Below are 13,549 nucleotides of genomic sequence, written 5' to 3'. Positions count from 1 at the left end.
ACACTCCAAGCTCCAAATCCTAATTTGTGACAAGGTTTCCAATTAGATTGAATTTTCTATGCTTCTATACTCAGAAAAAGAAAGAAGAAATAAAATGCCTTATCTGGCAATGAGAGATTTACAATCTCACAATTCAAAAACAAGATTCAATTAGGAGGTATATGTTTTAAAAGCAGATAAATTGGAATAGTTTCAATTTCTCTAGCTAATAACGAAGCAATAAGTCGGTAGATTATTTTTATATTCTTATTTTATTTTTCTATTTTCTAAATAATTTTTTTCCATGAATTGCTTAGAAATATTGTTGTGGGGGGTCTCTTATGAGACTAAAGAGCTTCTCAACTAAAAACACTAAGACGCCTTTAATTCAAAGAGGTGGATTAAACCACAATTATATATGTCATATAAATATTTTTAAAGATAGATTTTTGAGATCTAATAGAAATGCACTGGATAGTTAACAAATAATATGTAAATAGCTATTTTGAAAAGGTGGTTGATTATAGCACCATTTGACATTATTGTTTATAGTAGGATTTGAGAAGTCCAACAAAACTCTTACATTTATACAATACATTCAAAAAATGTATTAAGTAATAGATGCTAGATTTTTTATTTTATTTTTAAGCAAAAGTGGACAAGCCACCATATATATATATATAGCTATTTTGAAAAGGTGGTTGATTATAGCACCATTTGACATTATTGTTTATAGTAGGATTTGAGAAGTCCAACACAACTCTTACATTTATACAATACATTCAAAAAATGTATTAAGTAATAGATGCTAGATTTTTTATTTTATTTTTAAGCAAAAGTGGACAAGCCACCATATATATATATATATATATATATATATATATATATATATATATATATATATATATATATAACCGATTCAAAGACTCCTCTAAGAAAGTATCAGGAAGAAAACCTGGAGTCCTTGTCATGTACATGCATTATATAGTGATTTACATATGATTTACAAAAGGATTACAACAAATTCCCTTAATTTAGTTCTTGAACATTCTCATCAAAAAGGCCTCTTTTAGGGATCATAGATCATGTAAACATCAAAAATGCCAAAATTTCAAAAAACTACCTAGGAAGAGAACTTTTCACTCCTCCATATCTATTGGCGATGAGGTACACTGCTCAAAATCCCATGCCTTTTCTCAACTAGAAAGAGGAGCTAAGGGAGTCACCATCACCCAGCCATCAAAATCCTCAAAAGAGTGAACCACTACTATTGCAAAAGGAAGCTCAAAGAGGGGAAAATCGGTGAGAGAGGTAAGATTGGGAACCCGCCTAGAAGCTACAAAGGGAAAAGCATTGCTTAAGACCGGCACCGGGGGAAGAAGTGGTGGGGGCAGTGGAAAGGGCATGCTCATAAGATCCAAGACTACATTGGCATAATGCCTAATCTTGTCAACAAGTTCCTTTCCGAGAGCTGAACCCACACTTTACAAGCTAGCAATGATAATTTGAAAAGTCTGCCTCTCCATAGCCTATTTGAAGTTGTCGTAGGCCATCAAGTGTTCATGACTTGTCATCAACTCATGACAAGAAAATAAGCCTCCCACTAAAGCTTTGTCTGACCAAAGATCATAGCTATGCAGGGTAGCCAGGAGCCTATTAACTGATATATAAATTGTGGGCAAACAAATTAGTTTTCAATAAGAAACACCAAGGGTCCGTTTGGTTGTAGGAAGATGACAGGAATTGGCTTTTACATAACTAGGTTTTAAAAAGAATAGTGTTTGTTTCAAAATTGGCAAAATGGAAGTAGAATATCCGACTTCCAATTTTGCCTCAAACCCAGGGTATGTGACTTCCTCTCAAAACTTGGAATTGAGTTTTAAAACCTGGTTTTACTTTTTGGGGAGTCAATCAAAATGAATTTGGAATTTTTTTGGTGTCCACATTTTTTTGGTGCCCACATTTGTTTTGGCGCCCGCATTTTTTTTTTGGTGCGGGTGAATATATTTTCTATATCTTGACCTAATATTCCTTACTCTACCACTTCACTCTGCATTTTTTAACTGATTCGGCTACTTCATGGCGTTTACACTAGTTTGGCTCTTGGATTTCCATCTTGGAGCTCTGCATCTGCATAACAAGGTGTGTCTGCATTAGATTAACAGAGGGTTTTTTCTATTTCCTTGGTGAATAGAGGGTTTTGTTGTCGTCTCTTACAAAGTTCTTTCTCCCAATTTTTTTGTTGTTTATTATGCCCCTTTTTTAACATGGGTAATTACGCATGAGAAAATGCAGCTTGGAAAAACACGATCAAGGATTTCTAGAAGATGAGACATCAAAGAGGGAGCTGCCAACTGCTTTTGCTTAAATCAAATTCCAATTCCATTTTGAAGAACCAAACACATAATAATGTATCTTCCTACTCATCTTCTGCATGAAACAAACGTATCAAGTAAAATCTGAAAAAAATGAATTAGGATTTGCAAAACTTTGATTTGGCTAAATCGAGGTTTATAGAAATCCAAGTTTCTACACTTCCTGCAACCAAACAAACCCTAAATCTATTGATTGCAAGAGATCCATCAAATCGGATAAGAAAATGGATAGATCAGTTAGATATGTTTGACGCCTAAAGGGGTTTGTGCATGTAGAACATCTAGAGATGAAGATAGGATGACACATTACCATGATTGAAACAACTAAAGAGGGAAAGGCATCTCTGATATGATTGAATGTACCTTCATGTGGTAGAACTGAAGTGTTTGTAATGTTCTTTTTATCCTGCATAATCAGTCTTTGAATTTCTCTGTTAGATCTATTAAAATCTCCCAGATTTAAATCTTCAAGATTCGTCGTGTCACATCCTAAGTTAGCTAGAAAATATGCCAGCTTATTCCCTTCCCTTGAAGTATGGAAAATATGAATTACTCTAAATGAGTTGATAAGCAACCATATTTGTTGGAGGATATATGATAGTTTCCAACTAGATAGGACTCTCATTTAATACATGAATTAAAGACTTTCATGTTTCACAATCTGAAGATCATCTATCATAGAGTGTCCATAAAATATAATTAAATCATACAATATGCAAACTTCTAGAGGCTATCCTACTAATAAGTAGAATTTAACTCAATGATAGTATACATCATATAAACACTTTTATAAAGTGGATGAATGGTGCACCATACAAAATGAAATAAAGTCAAAGAATCCACCTCTCTAACATCCTTTCCTAGAAGTTAAAGATCACTTGCACTAACGTACTCTTTCATTGCCTCTTGTTTTACTACTTACAAATATTTCAACCCTTGCTTGCACACTCTATTTAAGTGAAGACCTCATATTTTGAAGAGTCAAGTAAGAGCAATAGATGTATTAAAGTAAAAGAAATAAGATTTACATTAATACTTTCTTTTTAGCTTGACATAGAGGATATGATATGAATATTAGATCAATTAAGATCTTGTTCTTATCATATTGTTATAATTATATTATGTTAGATGAAAATTATACATAATAATTTTGTTAACTTAAATTTATTTAAAATGTACATGATTCAAATCAAATTCCATATATTGATAATGAAAAGTTTTTATTTCTAAATTTATATTGAAAAATAAGTATTACAAAAGTAAAAAGTCATAAAATTTGATACTTTAATTAAATTTATTATTTCTACATTATTTAAAAAATCAATAATTTATTTTTATAAAATATTTAATTCCATACCAAAAAATAAATTATTATAATAATCTTTAAAAATGAAAGTCTGATAGATTTTTAATAAATTAAAATAAACTTTATATAATTTTAAGATATATCCATTTTGTAGAAACAATTAAAGTGAATGGATGTTTCAAGACATGAATGAATTTAAATTTTCAATAGTCTCTAAGGATGGGGTTCCATGGAGGGGGGCTTCCTAAAAAATAGAGCAATTGCCCTTAGGAATGTTTAAAGTTGAATGGTCTTTACAACTTGAATTTTTGAATTCCTAAACTCAAGGAAGTTTGGAGGATTTTAAATTTAAAATATCAAATAGAAAAATAAAAACTTTCCTTTTGTTTCAAATTTTCTTTTATTTGTTGACATGTGGTACAAAGTTTTGTCCCCCCCAATTTTCACTCACTCAAGTTAAGAGGGCTAAAAAATAGAAGCTCCTATATTAGTGGAAAAGATTCTAAATAATTCTTTGCCTCGAAAAAAAAATCTCATGAAACCTCTATTTCCTAAAAAGATAGAGGCCAACTGCCCCTCATGAGACCCCTGCCTAAATTAGATTTCCTAACAAAGAAGGAAAAAAAAGTCAAATGAAACATAGTTACTACAAGCTCCTATTAATAATATAACAATATTATTTTTAAAAACTCTAATTTAACCAAATGTATATAAGAGCTCAAAATGATAAGCAATCTACCATCAAGTTGGTAGGATTCTAAAATAAAATTAAGAAATTGTATTCGTTTACAGCCATTTGAATTTATGACAGTCAAATTCCAGTTATCGAAAATATTCTTTTTAAGAATGGCCTGTTGACCAAATGGAAAAAAATCTATATCAAATTTGCAGAACACTATTGGAAAGGACTTAAATCTTGACGGTCTAATTTTAAATGCTTAATACAGCTCAAAACTAACAGCTTCCTGAGTAAACTGGACAACCTTTTATCATATCTTTACATCTTCAACTGAACAAAACATTCTACAAATGCCGGTCCTTCAGATGAACAGCCACACATTCTGCTAACACAATCAAGAATCCTGCTACAGGAAGAACCAATATTTTATTTTAGCTTCACAAATTGTAAAACTAATACCTACGCAAAAACAATTGAATTGCTATCTTAACAGGTGAGTTGTACAATACGGTAATAAGAAGATAATAATAAAACAGAAAATGCAGAGATCATAATGATGTTTTATAGGGTGAAACAGAAACGGTTCAGGGCATAATATTAAATAGGAAAATTTAAGTGATTTTAGGGAAGGCTTAAATATCATACATACAGTAAAGTTTCATTTTTTATTAGAAGTATTAAATAGTTCAGTTGATTTTTTTTAAGTTTGATATTTCTATTGGTGTGAATATTTAAGAATGGCAGTAATTTTCTGATCATAACATTTTTTTTTCAAGTTTGATATTTCAATTGGTGTGGATATTTAAGAATGGCAGTAATTTCCTGATCATCACATTCACTTGTAGCGAGATTGACATGGCTAACAAAGAAACACAAAAATTAGATCTGAAAGGGAGAAGAAATCAATGCAGAGGGGAGCTGGTAAGAGAAGACATATGAGTTGGAAAATTTGTACTAACCCAATTTTTACAAATGAAATATTCAGTTCTTTTGCTCTTTATCATGCATCTTCATGATAGATCACAGAATGTTGATGAAAAACAACAACACAATTGAATACAAAAACATTAAAAAAGAACATTTCTTCAAAGATTAAAAAATGGAATTAGGCATCTACGACAGCTGATATATTTAGTACTATGTTTGGCTGCTTGCATTTAAAATGTAGCCAACAGCCAGGGAATTCCTATTTAAAATTCCAAGTGATCAACAGAATTTTAAGCACCTTATGTAAAAGGATTTTAAACAGTTCAAGTGCAGGGCAACCAAGACAAACACGAGAAAAATAACAAGAAGAGCGATAAAAGTGAGATATAGGGAAACGACTTCAAATTTACAAGATTGGATTTGGTTAGGCACTTACTTTTGGAATTCCCTGATTAAATTTAGATTCGATCTCTGCATTGTAATCAATGCCGAAAGAAAGGGAGGATGAATCTGTGCCCACATTGATTCTCTGTCTGCCAGAAGTTTCACCAGGTACGCTAATACCAGTTCCCGGAGAGTTTGCCATGTGCACATTGACCAAAGTATCAGAATTCAAAGACAAGCCAAACTCATCATTGGGTATGGAGCTCATTCGATTTGTTGCTTTCTGCTGTTGTGAATAAGGCCACAAGTTTTCATAATCCGAAGACAAGGCCCCCATTGCGCTCTTCCCAGCAAGATCACCAGCAGCAGCAGCGGGAGGAATACTGGATGAATTTGGAGGTGTTATTAAAGAAGTGCCTTGATGAATTGAAGAACTCCCCTGCATATTGAAAGATTGGGATGCACCATCCACTGCCGCATTAGAAAGGTTGTATTCTCCACCTAGGAAAGGGTAGGATGCAGACTGATGAAATGTGGAGTTGAAGCGTCTTTCGGTGAGTCCTGCTATTGTTGGGGAAGAATGCCCCCCTGAACCTTGCCTCTGAAGCAATCCGCCTCTCTGTAATGGTAAAACCCCTGCTTCAGGAGGGAAGAGATTGGATGGTGACTGGGTGTTTCTTTCGTAAGGCATTCCTACCAAATCTTGGTTTCTCCCCTGAGACAAGAACGACATGTCACTCTGGGAGGCACCATAAGCTGTGGATCTGCCTATGGAAGGCCAATCCTCTTGTTTAGCTGCAAAATTAGTATTATCAGCAAGTTTAGCATATGAAAGCGATGAACTTCCCTGGCTCCAGCTTAGAGGAGATTGATGGTAGGTGCCGGTATGCTGGTGTATTTGTATTCCCGAAATCTGGGATGGAAGTGGAAGTGAAGATGCCCTTTGCTGAAACTTCGGACTAGGAATCCCACTGTTCTGGCTGCATTACATTGCGTTGTTTCACCAATAATAAACAGACCTTCATGTGTTAGAAATTGAAAAACTTCGTCTTCACAAGTAAATTCAACAAAAGAATCCATCCCTACTAAATTAGGAAGATCTTTTCAAAGCATTACAGAGAAAAAATGGATTTTCTAAGCTGGACGTTTTGGCCCACAGCACATGATCCGTCACAGATCTTTCGTTGAGGGTTTAAAAATAAATATAAATTATTCAGATGATTTCACAAAATCATTTAATTACATATTTTCAGATATGATTCTATGAAATAATAGAGCATTCTCTGTTCAATTGAAAAGTTGCATCTTCACATTTCAGAATTATGGATGAGAACTTACAAAACAGACGTCATCATTCCTCCTTGGTGAATGCTGTTATGCATGTTGCTCATAATTAGAGCCCGTGCTTGCTGAATTTGTTCTCTTTCTCTTTCTGTACACTCATAATCAGTGAATGTATTCAAATTGCTGCATTAGATCCTCTGAGTTCTTCTTAGAGAAATTGTAATGAAGGATGGATTACCTTGGCGATGACGGTTCATGTGTCCCCCAAGTGCTTGTGATTTAGAAAATTTCATTTCACAAAACCTGCATTCATACGGCCTGTTGTTTGCATCTTCCTCAATTTCTTCAGCCCTGCGCTTTTTTTTGTCTACATTATCCACACCACTTACATTACTTTCTATTCAACGTACACATTACTAATTGCTAACTCTGCAAAATTACAAGTGGAAAGAGTCCTCCTGATAGGACTAATTACTAATTCTACAAAATTACAAGTGGAAAGAGTCTTCCTGCTAGGATTTTAAGGTTTAATAATCATAATGGATGAGTGTTAGATCCATTTGTTGAATGGAAAAAGTTGCAACAGCCTTCATAGAAATTTGAACTTTGAGAAGAGTTAAACACAAAATAGCTAGAAATGCATCAGCCTTTATAATAATTTCTCCTGATTCAACAGGACTTTATGTTGAAATTTAAGTGCAAGATGCAATTTTTTTTTGAAGGTAATCAAAAATTCAAAATTCAACCACAGTTATCTAAATAAATCAGATTTTAAGATTTTACTAAATATTGTACTAAATATAGAGTACAAAGAAAAAAAGTGCAAATTATTTAGATATTGGATGGCTAGGAATTTCAGTGATCATTTTCTCATGAGTGGCTTATCCGCCAATCTCAAAGATTTTTTAGGAACCTCGTTTTCAGCAAAGTTTCAAAATATCAATTTATCAATTTTTACTATTGAACAAAATTTCATTTATATTGAAAAATAGCAATGCTCCTAACAGATGCAATTTCATTTTCATATACTTTCTATTCAACATACACATTACTTTTTATTCAATCTACACATTACTAATTACTAACTGTACAAAATTATAAGTGGAAAGAGTACTCCTGCTAGAATTTAGATGTTAAATAACCATAAAAGATGAGTGTTTACCCGTTTGTTGAATGGAAAAAGTTGCAACAACCTTTATAGAAATTTGAAATTGAGAAGAGTTAAACACAAAATAGCTAGAAATATACTAGCTTTATGTAATAATTTCCCCTGATTCGATAGGATTTTATGTTGAAATTTAAGTGCCAAATGCTTTTTCTTTTAACGTAATCAAAAATTCAAAATTCAACCACGGCTATCTAAATAAATCAGATTTTAAGATTTTACTAAATATAGGGTACAAAGAAAAAAATGTAAATCATTTAGATATTGGAAGGCTAGGAATTTCAGTGATCACTTTCTTGTGAGTGGCTTATTGGCCAATATCAAAAATTTAGGAACTGGTTTTCACGAAAGTTTCAAAATATCAATTTCTACTATCAAATAAATTTCATTTATATTGAAAAATAACAATGCTCTTAGCAGATACAATTTCATTTGCATATACTTTCATTATTTTTTTTTCCAGTGAATTTAAATCTGAGAAATTCAGGATTAGTATTATTCCTAATGTTATTGGTAAAATTTGGAATTCTTACCATAAACATCTAAACGTTCAATAAAATAATAGAATTCTTAGCATAAGAATATAAATAAATGAAATTTATTATTAAAATTGAATTTTTATATTTATAAAACTTAAGCAAATTTCCTGTCAAAGGAGTCTAATTTAACAAGATTGAACTGACAAGATGCAAAGAGACTAAACCTAAATTTTCGCTTCCTGCAGTGCTACTGTTGGATGCATCAAGTTGAGACGGAGACAGGTTCCACGCCGACTCGGGAGCAGCCACCGCATGAGCGTTGAGGTCGTTGGTTAAAGACATTGTTCTCCTTAAAGGCCAATTGTGATCTTGCCTTTGTGTCAAAACAAGCTCACGCTTTTGCTCCTCCTCATCCTCCACCTCGTTAACAGTATAATCTCCAGGGTCTTTCTTTGCTGTTCCTCCCTTCAACTCTCTATCGGGCGAGGAATCAATTGGGTTCGGCGGATCTTCGTAACCTTCTGGTCTCCATTGATTCACTTCGACTACGGCAGCACTAGGAGCACCGCTTCGTTCCGGAGAATTATTCAGATCAAGAGAAGTTTCCTCCGTTGTCCTGGTAACAAAATCGATTCATTTTACTTCTCAACTCAGCTTTCAAATTAAAAAACACAAATCCGTAGCAAAAACTTACATGATGCAAAGTTCTTCGTAGCTGCCAACCAATCATCTGCAAAGCTGTGTTACAAAACTCAAAATAATTAGAATTTCTCGCATTACAATAAAATATTGAAAATAAAAATAAGCAGCAAACAGCTAGAGCACCTAGAATATGATCTATCACATTTTCCATCGCCATCATAACTGAAATGTGAATGAAAAATCTACGTTTCAGATGTGGAAAATCAAAAAATCCTCTCTTTCGTTAAAAAATGAAAAACAGATCATAAAATGCATATTCCAATGCAGAGCTGAACAGAGAAAAATCTCTTCGCTTTCATCGAGAAACGAAAAATACTTCATTAAAAACATCTTAAATATTTTAATGTAGAATAGAACAGAACAAAACAGAGACAAATCTTGCTGAAATAATTGCAATAAAGAAGCAGAATTGATTTCTAGGCTTTACATCAGTTCGGAAGCCGTGTGTAAGAAGACTGTTGGATCTGTTTTTGCAGAAAAGCTTGAGATGTCTAAGTCTGAAAGAAGGGGGATCTGAAGATACCTTTTTTGAGGTCAGAACAAATGCCTCGGCATTGATTGCTCCGAAGAACTGCTTGTTGAAGGCTAAATGCCGCCTTCTTGAATTTTACCGGCGATTATGTGTGCATGTCCAAAGGAGATCTCCCAGTTCCGTTTTGCTTCGAAATCAAAAATTTCAAAATATACGCCAATTATCTACATGTTTAAACCAAAATCCATGCAAAAGTTTGCATTGCTTTTTCATTTTGCAAATGTCATATTTCTAACACTGCCGAATCTTTCTATATCCAGAAGATAAGATGTAACTGCTATTTCAAACGACTACTAAGCTTTTAAGCTGGTACTGGATCGACTGCTTTTTTTTCAAATAAATAATTAAATAAAATCGAAAAGCCTCGAATGAATTATATTTATATATGAAAAATGTGATTATGTTGCTTCTCGAACAAATATTGTTTTTTTTTTGAAATTATATGTTGTGCAGTAATTACCAGACTTACTATTATTTTATTATTATTATTATTATATTATATTCTATAAATCTAAATCTAATACGTTACGGTATGTAATTAGAGTTTTTGAGGATGAGTGTACTGAATATAGAAATATTGACACTCGATACAAATTAATTGAAAAATACAAAACTTACACCTAATTTATTGTTTGTGCTTGTATTATTTAATTTATATCATATGTTTTGTTGAGCAAATTCAGTATACCTACTAGAAGTGTCAATACAACTTAACTAGGTAAATAATAATAATTAATATAGGTTGTCTAATATAGTTAATTAGAATAGATATAATTCAAAAAAAAATTAATTTGAAATTTATTTTGTTTATTTTTAAAATATTTTATTTTAATTAAAATTCTTTTATTATTTATATGCATGAATACATTGAAATTTTAGTTCTTACTAATTTTATATTATTTGTGTAAAATTTTAATAGCTTTTTTAAGTGATTGTTTATTAGAAAGGTATTTTTATTAAATATTAAAGAGATTTTATCTATATATTGATTCATAATAAATGATAAGTTTATTTTTAAATCATTTTAATTATTAAAAATACACAAAGGGGTGTCATGGAGCACTATATATGTATAATATAAGATTATGTAAAATAATTTTAATCAAAAAAGTATCAAAGATTGAGGTTCCAAGTGGAGTTTTAAGATATGTTTTCAACAATTAAGGGATGCCATGGAACATTATATATGTATAGTATAAGATTGTTATATTATTCTTTATTCAGGAATAGGTTTTTAAGAATGTATTGTATTTTATAATTTTTGAACTTTAAGTCATCAACCATTTAATCATGAATCTCTCGTGTACATTTGTATGGGCCCTTTAATAAAATTATACTAGCTTAATATGTACAAACTCAAATATACCTTTTAAAATATACTTTTGAATTGAGAACAATCATATGATGGTGACTAATGCATCAAATTAAATTGTAAAACCTAGTCAATTATATAGTCAATAACGTTCACTTTAAATCTTTATTACAAAGGTTATTTCTATAATTTATTTTATTAATTTCAATTTTATAATAAATAATTTATTAAGAATAAATTACCTTAACAATTATTTGATTATGCTTAATCAAAGTGTCAAAAAAGAGGAGTATCTACTTTGCACAATTACTAAATTAGTTTTGTACACAGTCAAGTAGTTTTATCCCATTCCAATATTTCTAAAGTTTATATATTTTTTATCAATTAAATATATTCCTAGAAGAATAATTTATTTAAACTATTATTGGTTCAATTCATATGGCCTTATAGGACCTCTTTTTTTCATTTTTTACCACAATATTGCATTTTTTACCACAAGATTTTAGGAGATTATTTATAAATATATTAAGCATTATAAAATATATTAAAATTGATTGGTAAAAGGTTGAAGCCATTTGATTATATATATAACAAAAAAGGTAATACATTGTATTTTATTCCGTTCAAACGAGCACTTGTAGGAAAGAACAAAGAAGAAAACCTCCAGTCTTGCCTAGGACTTTTGTCTTATACAAAATTACATATTAAAAGGGACATGCCTCAATTTACATGGATTTACAATGATACAAAAATAATATATTTCAGCATGCAAATTTTGTGATGAAGTTAAAGAGTAATACGTCATCGTGTTGGCTGTCCTTCTCTTTTCTATCATAAACTTCAAACTCATTGAAATTGTTAGTAAGGTTAAAAAATCCAAAAATCTTATCTTTCTATGTAACATTAATAAGTTTTATTTAATGGATTTCTATTTCTCAAATAGTTGTTTCTATGACCCAAAAAAGTTTATGTCAAGGGTTAAGCAAGTTGGTGAAAATGAATAAAACCTAACCAATTATAGTTTTCATAGGTTTCAAGGATAACTATGATAATGAGTGAAACACAAAAATAATTCTAAAAAGATAAATGCCAAGTTTTAAATCCCAAATTTAATCTCTTGATGCAAATTCAGAATGGGCAAAAAAACTAAAGATTATTAGTGTAACGACAAAAGCAAATGTGGGTCAGTCATGTTTGAGAGGAAGAATGAGCTCCCTTCCTTCTTGCTTGCATGCACAAATATAAGACTATTTTGAATCAGTTATGTTGAGAGATAATTACTCTAGTTGAGAAACCTATTTGATTCTAGTTGATATGTCTTAGCATGGTTATGATTCTTAGTCTTAGTTTGTGTTTTAATTATAATAATATAAATTGTCCTTAATCCAGTTGAATTTTATGTTTCTATAGTTTATTTAGCTTGTTCTTAAGGTTGTTATTGATTGTATGTTTCAAATTTTAAAGAGTTTTAATTTACTTAATTTGTGTTGATCAAAAGAGAGAAGTCATTAGGTTAACAATGTGACTTGAGTATAAAATTGATTGTGCCAAGATCATCTACAAAGCCAAGAGAAACACGAAAGCACATAAGAAGACAAAGCCAACCCAAAACAATATCCAAGGATAACAAGCAAAAGACACAAGACTAACCAAGCTCTAATATATAAAATGAAATCCAACTATATTCATTAGATCATAAAATGTTAAATATTTATAGTGCCATGGAGGAAAATACAAAGATGAATAAGAGTATAATAGTCAAGACACCAGACAACGAGAAAAGACACAAAAAAGGATAGAAGCCAAAAAGAAGGCAACCCAAAATAGAGAACCCCAAGTAGAACCAACCACTAAATACACAAGGTGCCAAGATCATAGATTCAAAGCACTAATTCAGAAGCTCAAAACAGGGACAAGCCAGTTTTGACAAAATAACCACCAAAGATGGGAAATTAAGAGCTAAACAAAGTTAATCTTCCAACATGTCCTCCATCTTGAAGTACCATTCCATGCCTCTCATGTCGACATAGATACACATGTTGGTGGTGGCTAGGAGAAACATCTAGTTGTGGGTGATTTGTTCCATACATTGCATGAAGGCTTTCTTGTCTTGAAAAATTAGAATAGAAAAAACTTCAATCAACTTGTCCTAAATATTGAACTCACTTCTTTTAGGGATGTTGAGATTGTCATCAATATTCCCTAAGAAATCATCAAGTTCACTGAGAAAGGGAGCATTAAAAAAAACCTTATAGAAATCACTCAGTGTCATTTTATCCCTAATTACATGAAGAATGGTAGCTATGAACATAGTTGCAATGTTAGAGTTATGCTTAGGCCCATTAGCTAAAGAAAAAAATTCCTCGCCCAAAATAATCTTGATGGCTTGAATCTAATTAGATGGTTGTTGGATTTGACCATCTTG

The 13,549-nt window shown here is 31.5% G+C and overlaps 1 protein-coding gene across 5 annotated transcripts; it reads right to left on the bottom strand.

Moving 5' to 3' along the window:
• Positions 1–4,384: 4,384 nt before the first annotated feature.
• Positions 4,385–10,162, bottom strand: LOC149572807 (uncharacterized). 5 transcript variants are annotated; one of them, XM_089811986.1, is made up of 8 exons: positions 9,804–10,162; positions 9,404–9,442; positions 9,273–9,316; positions 8,803–9,194; positions 7,173–7,301; positions 6,989–7,082; positions 5,703–6,630; positions 4,385–4,745 (listed from the first exon to the last, which is right to left on the bottom strand). In XM_089811986.1, coding segments are annotated over exons 3-8 (1,557 nt in total). In that variant the 5' UTR covers positions 9,275–9,316; positions 9,404–9,442; positions 9,804–10,162; the 3' UTR covers positions 4,385–4,733. The 5 variants fall into 5 exon arrangements, with proteins under 5 accessions (XP_089668112.1, XP_089668113.1, XP_089668116.1 ...); XM_089811987.1 differs by lacking the exon at positions 9,404–9,442 and having other exon boundaries at positions 9,804–10,158; XM_089811990.1 differs by lacking the exon at positions 9,404–9,442 and having other exon boundaries at positions 4,385–4,742; positions 9,804–10,088.
• Between the last annotated feature and the right edge of the window lie 3,387 nt (positions 10,163–13,549).

This window comes from Cupressus sempervirens, chromosome 2 (genome assembly GCF_028749045.1).
Source record: "Cupressus sempervirens isolate cs-2001-9-10 chromosome 2, ASM2874904v1, whole genome shotgun sequence".
NCBI classification, from domain to species: domain Eukaryota; kingdom Viridiplantae; phylum Streptophyta; class Pinopsida; order Cupressales; family Cupressaceae; genus Cupressus; species Cupressus sempervirens.
Note: the sequence above shows the minus strand (reverse complement) of the source record. Positions and strands in the feature narration are given on the sequence as shown.

What these genes read in the sequence shown, in the direction of transcription:
- LOC149572807 (XM_089811986.1), bottom strand. An exon ending in TGCAGGAAGCGAAAATTTAG is followed by an intron (nt 7,302 to 8,802) that starts GTTTAGTCTCTT and finishes TGGATAATGTAG; the next exon opens with ACAAAAAAAAGCGCAGGGCT. An exon ending in GGAATGATGACGTCTGTTTT is followed by an intron (nt 6,631 to 6,988) that starts GTAAGTTCTCAT and finishes AATGTAATGCAG; the next exon opens with CCAGAACAGTGGGATTCCTA.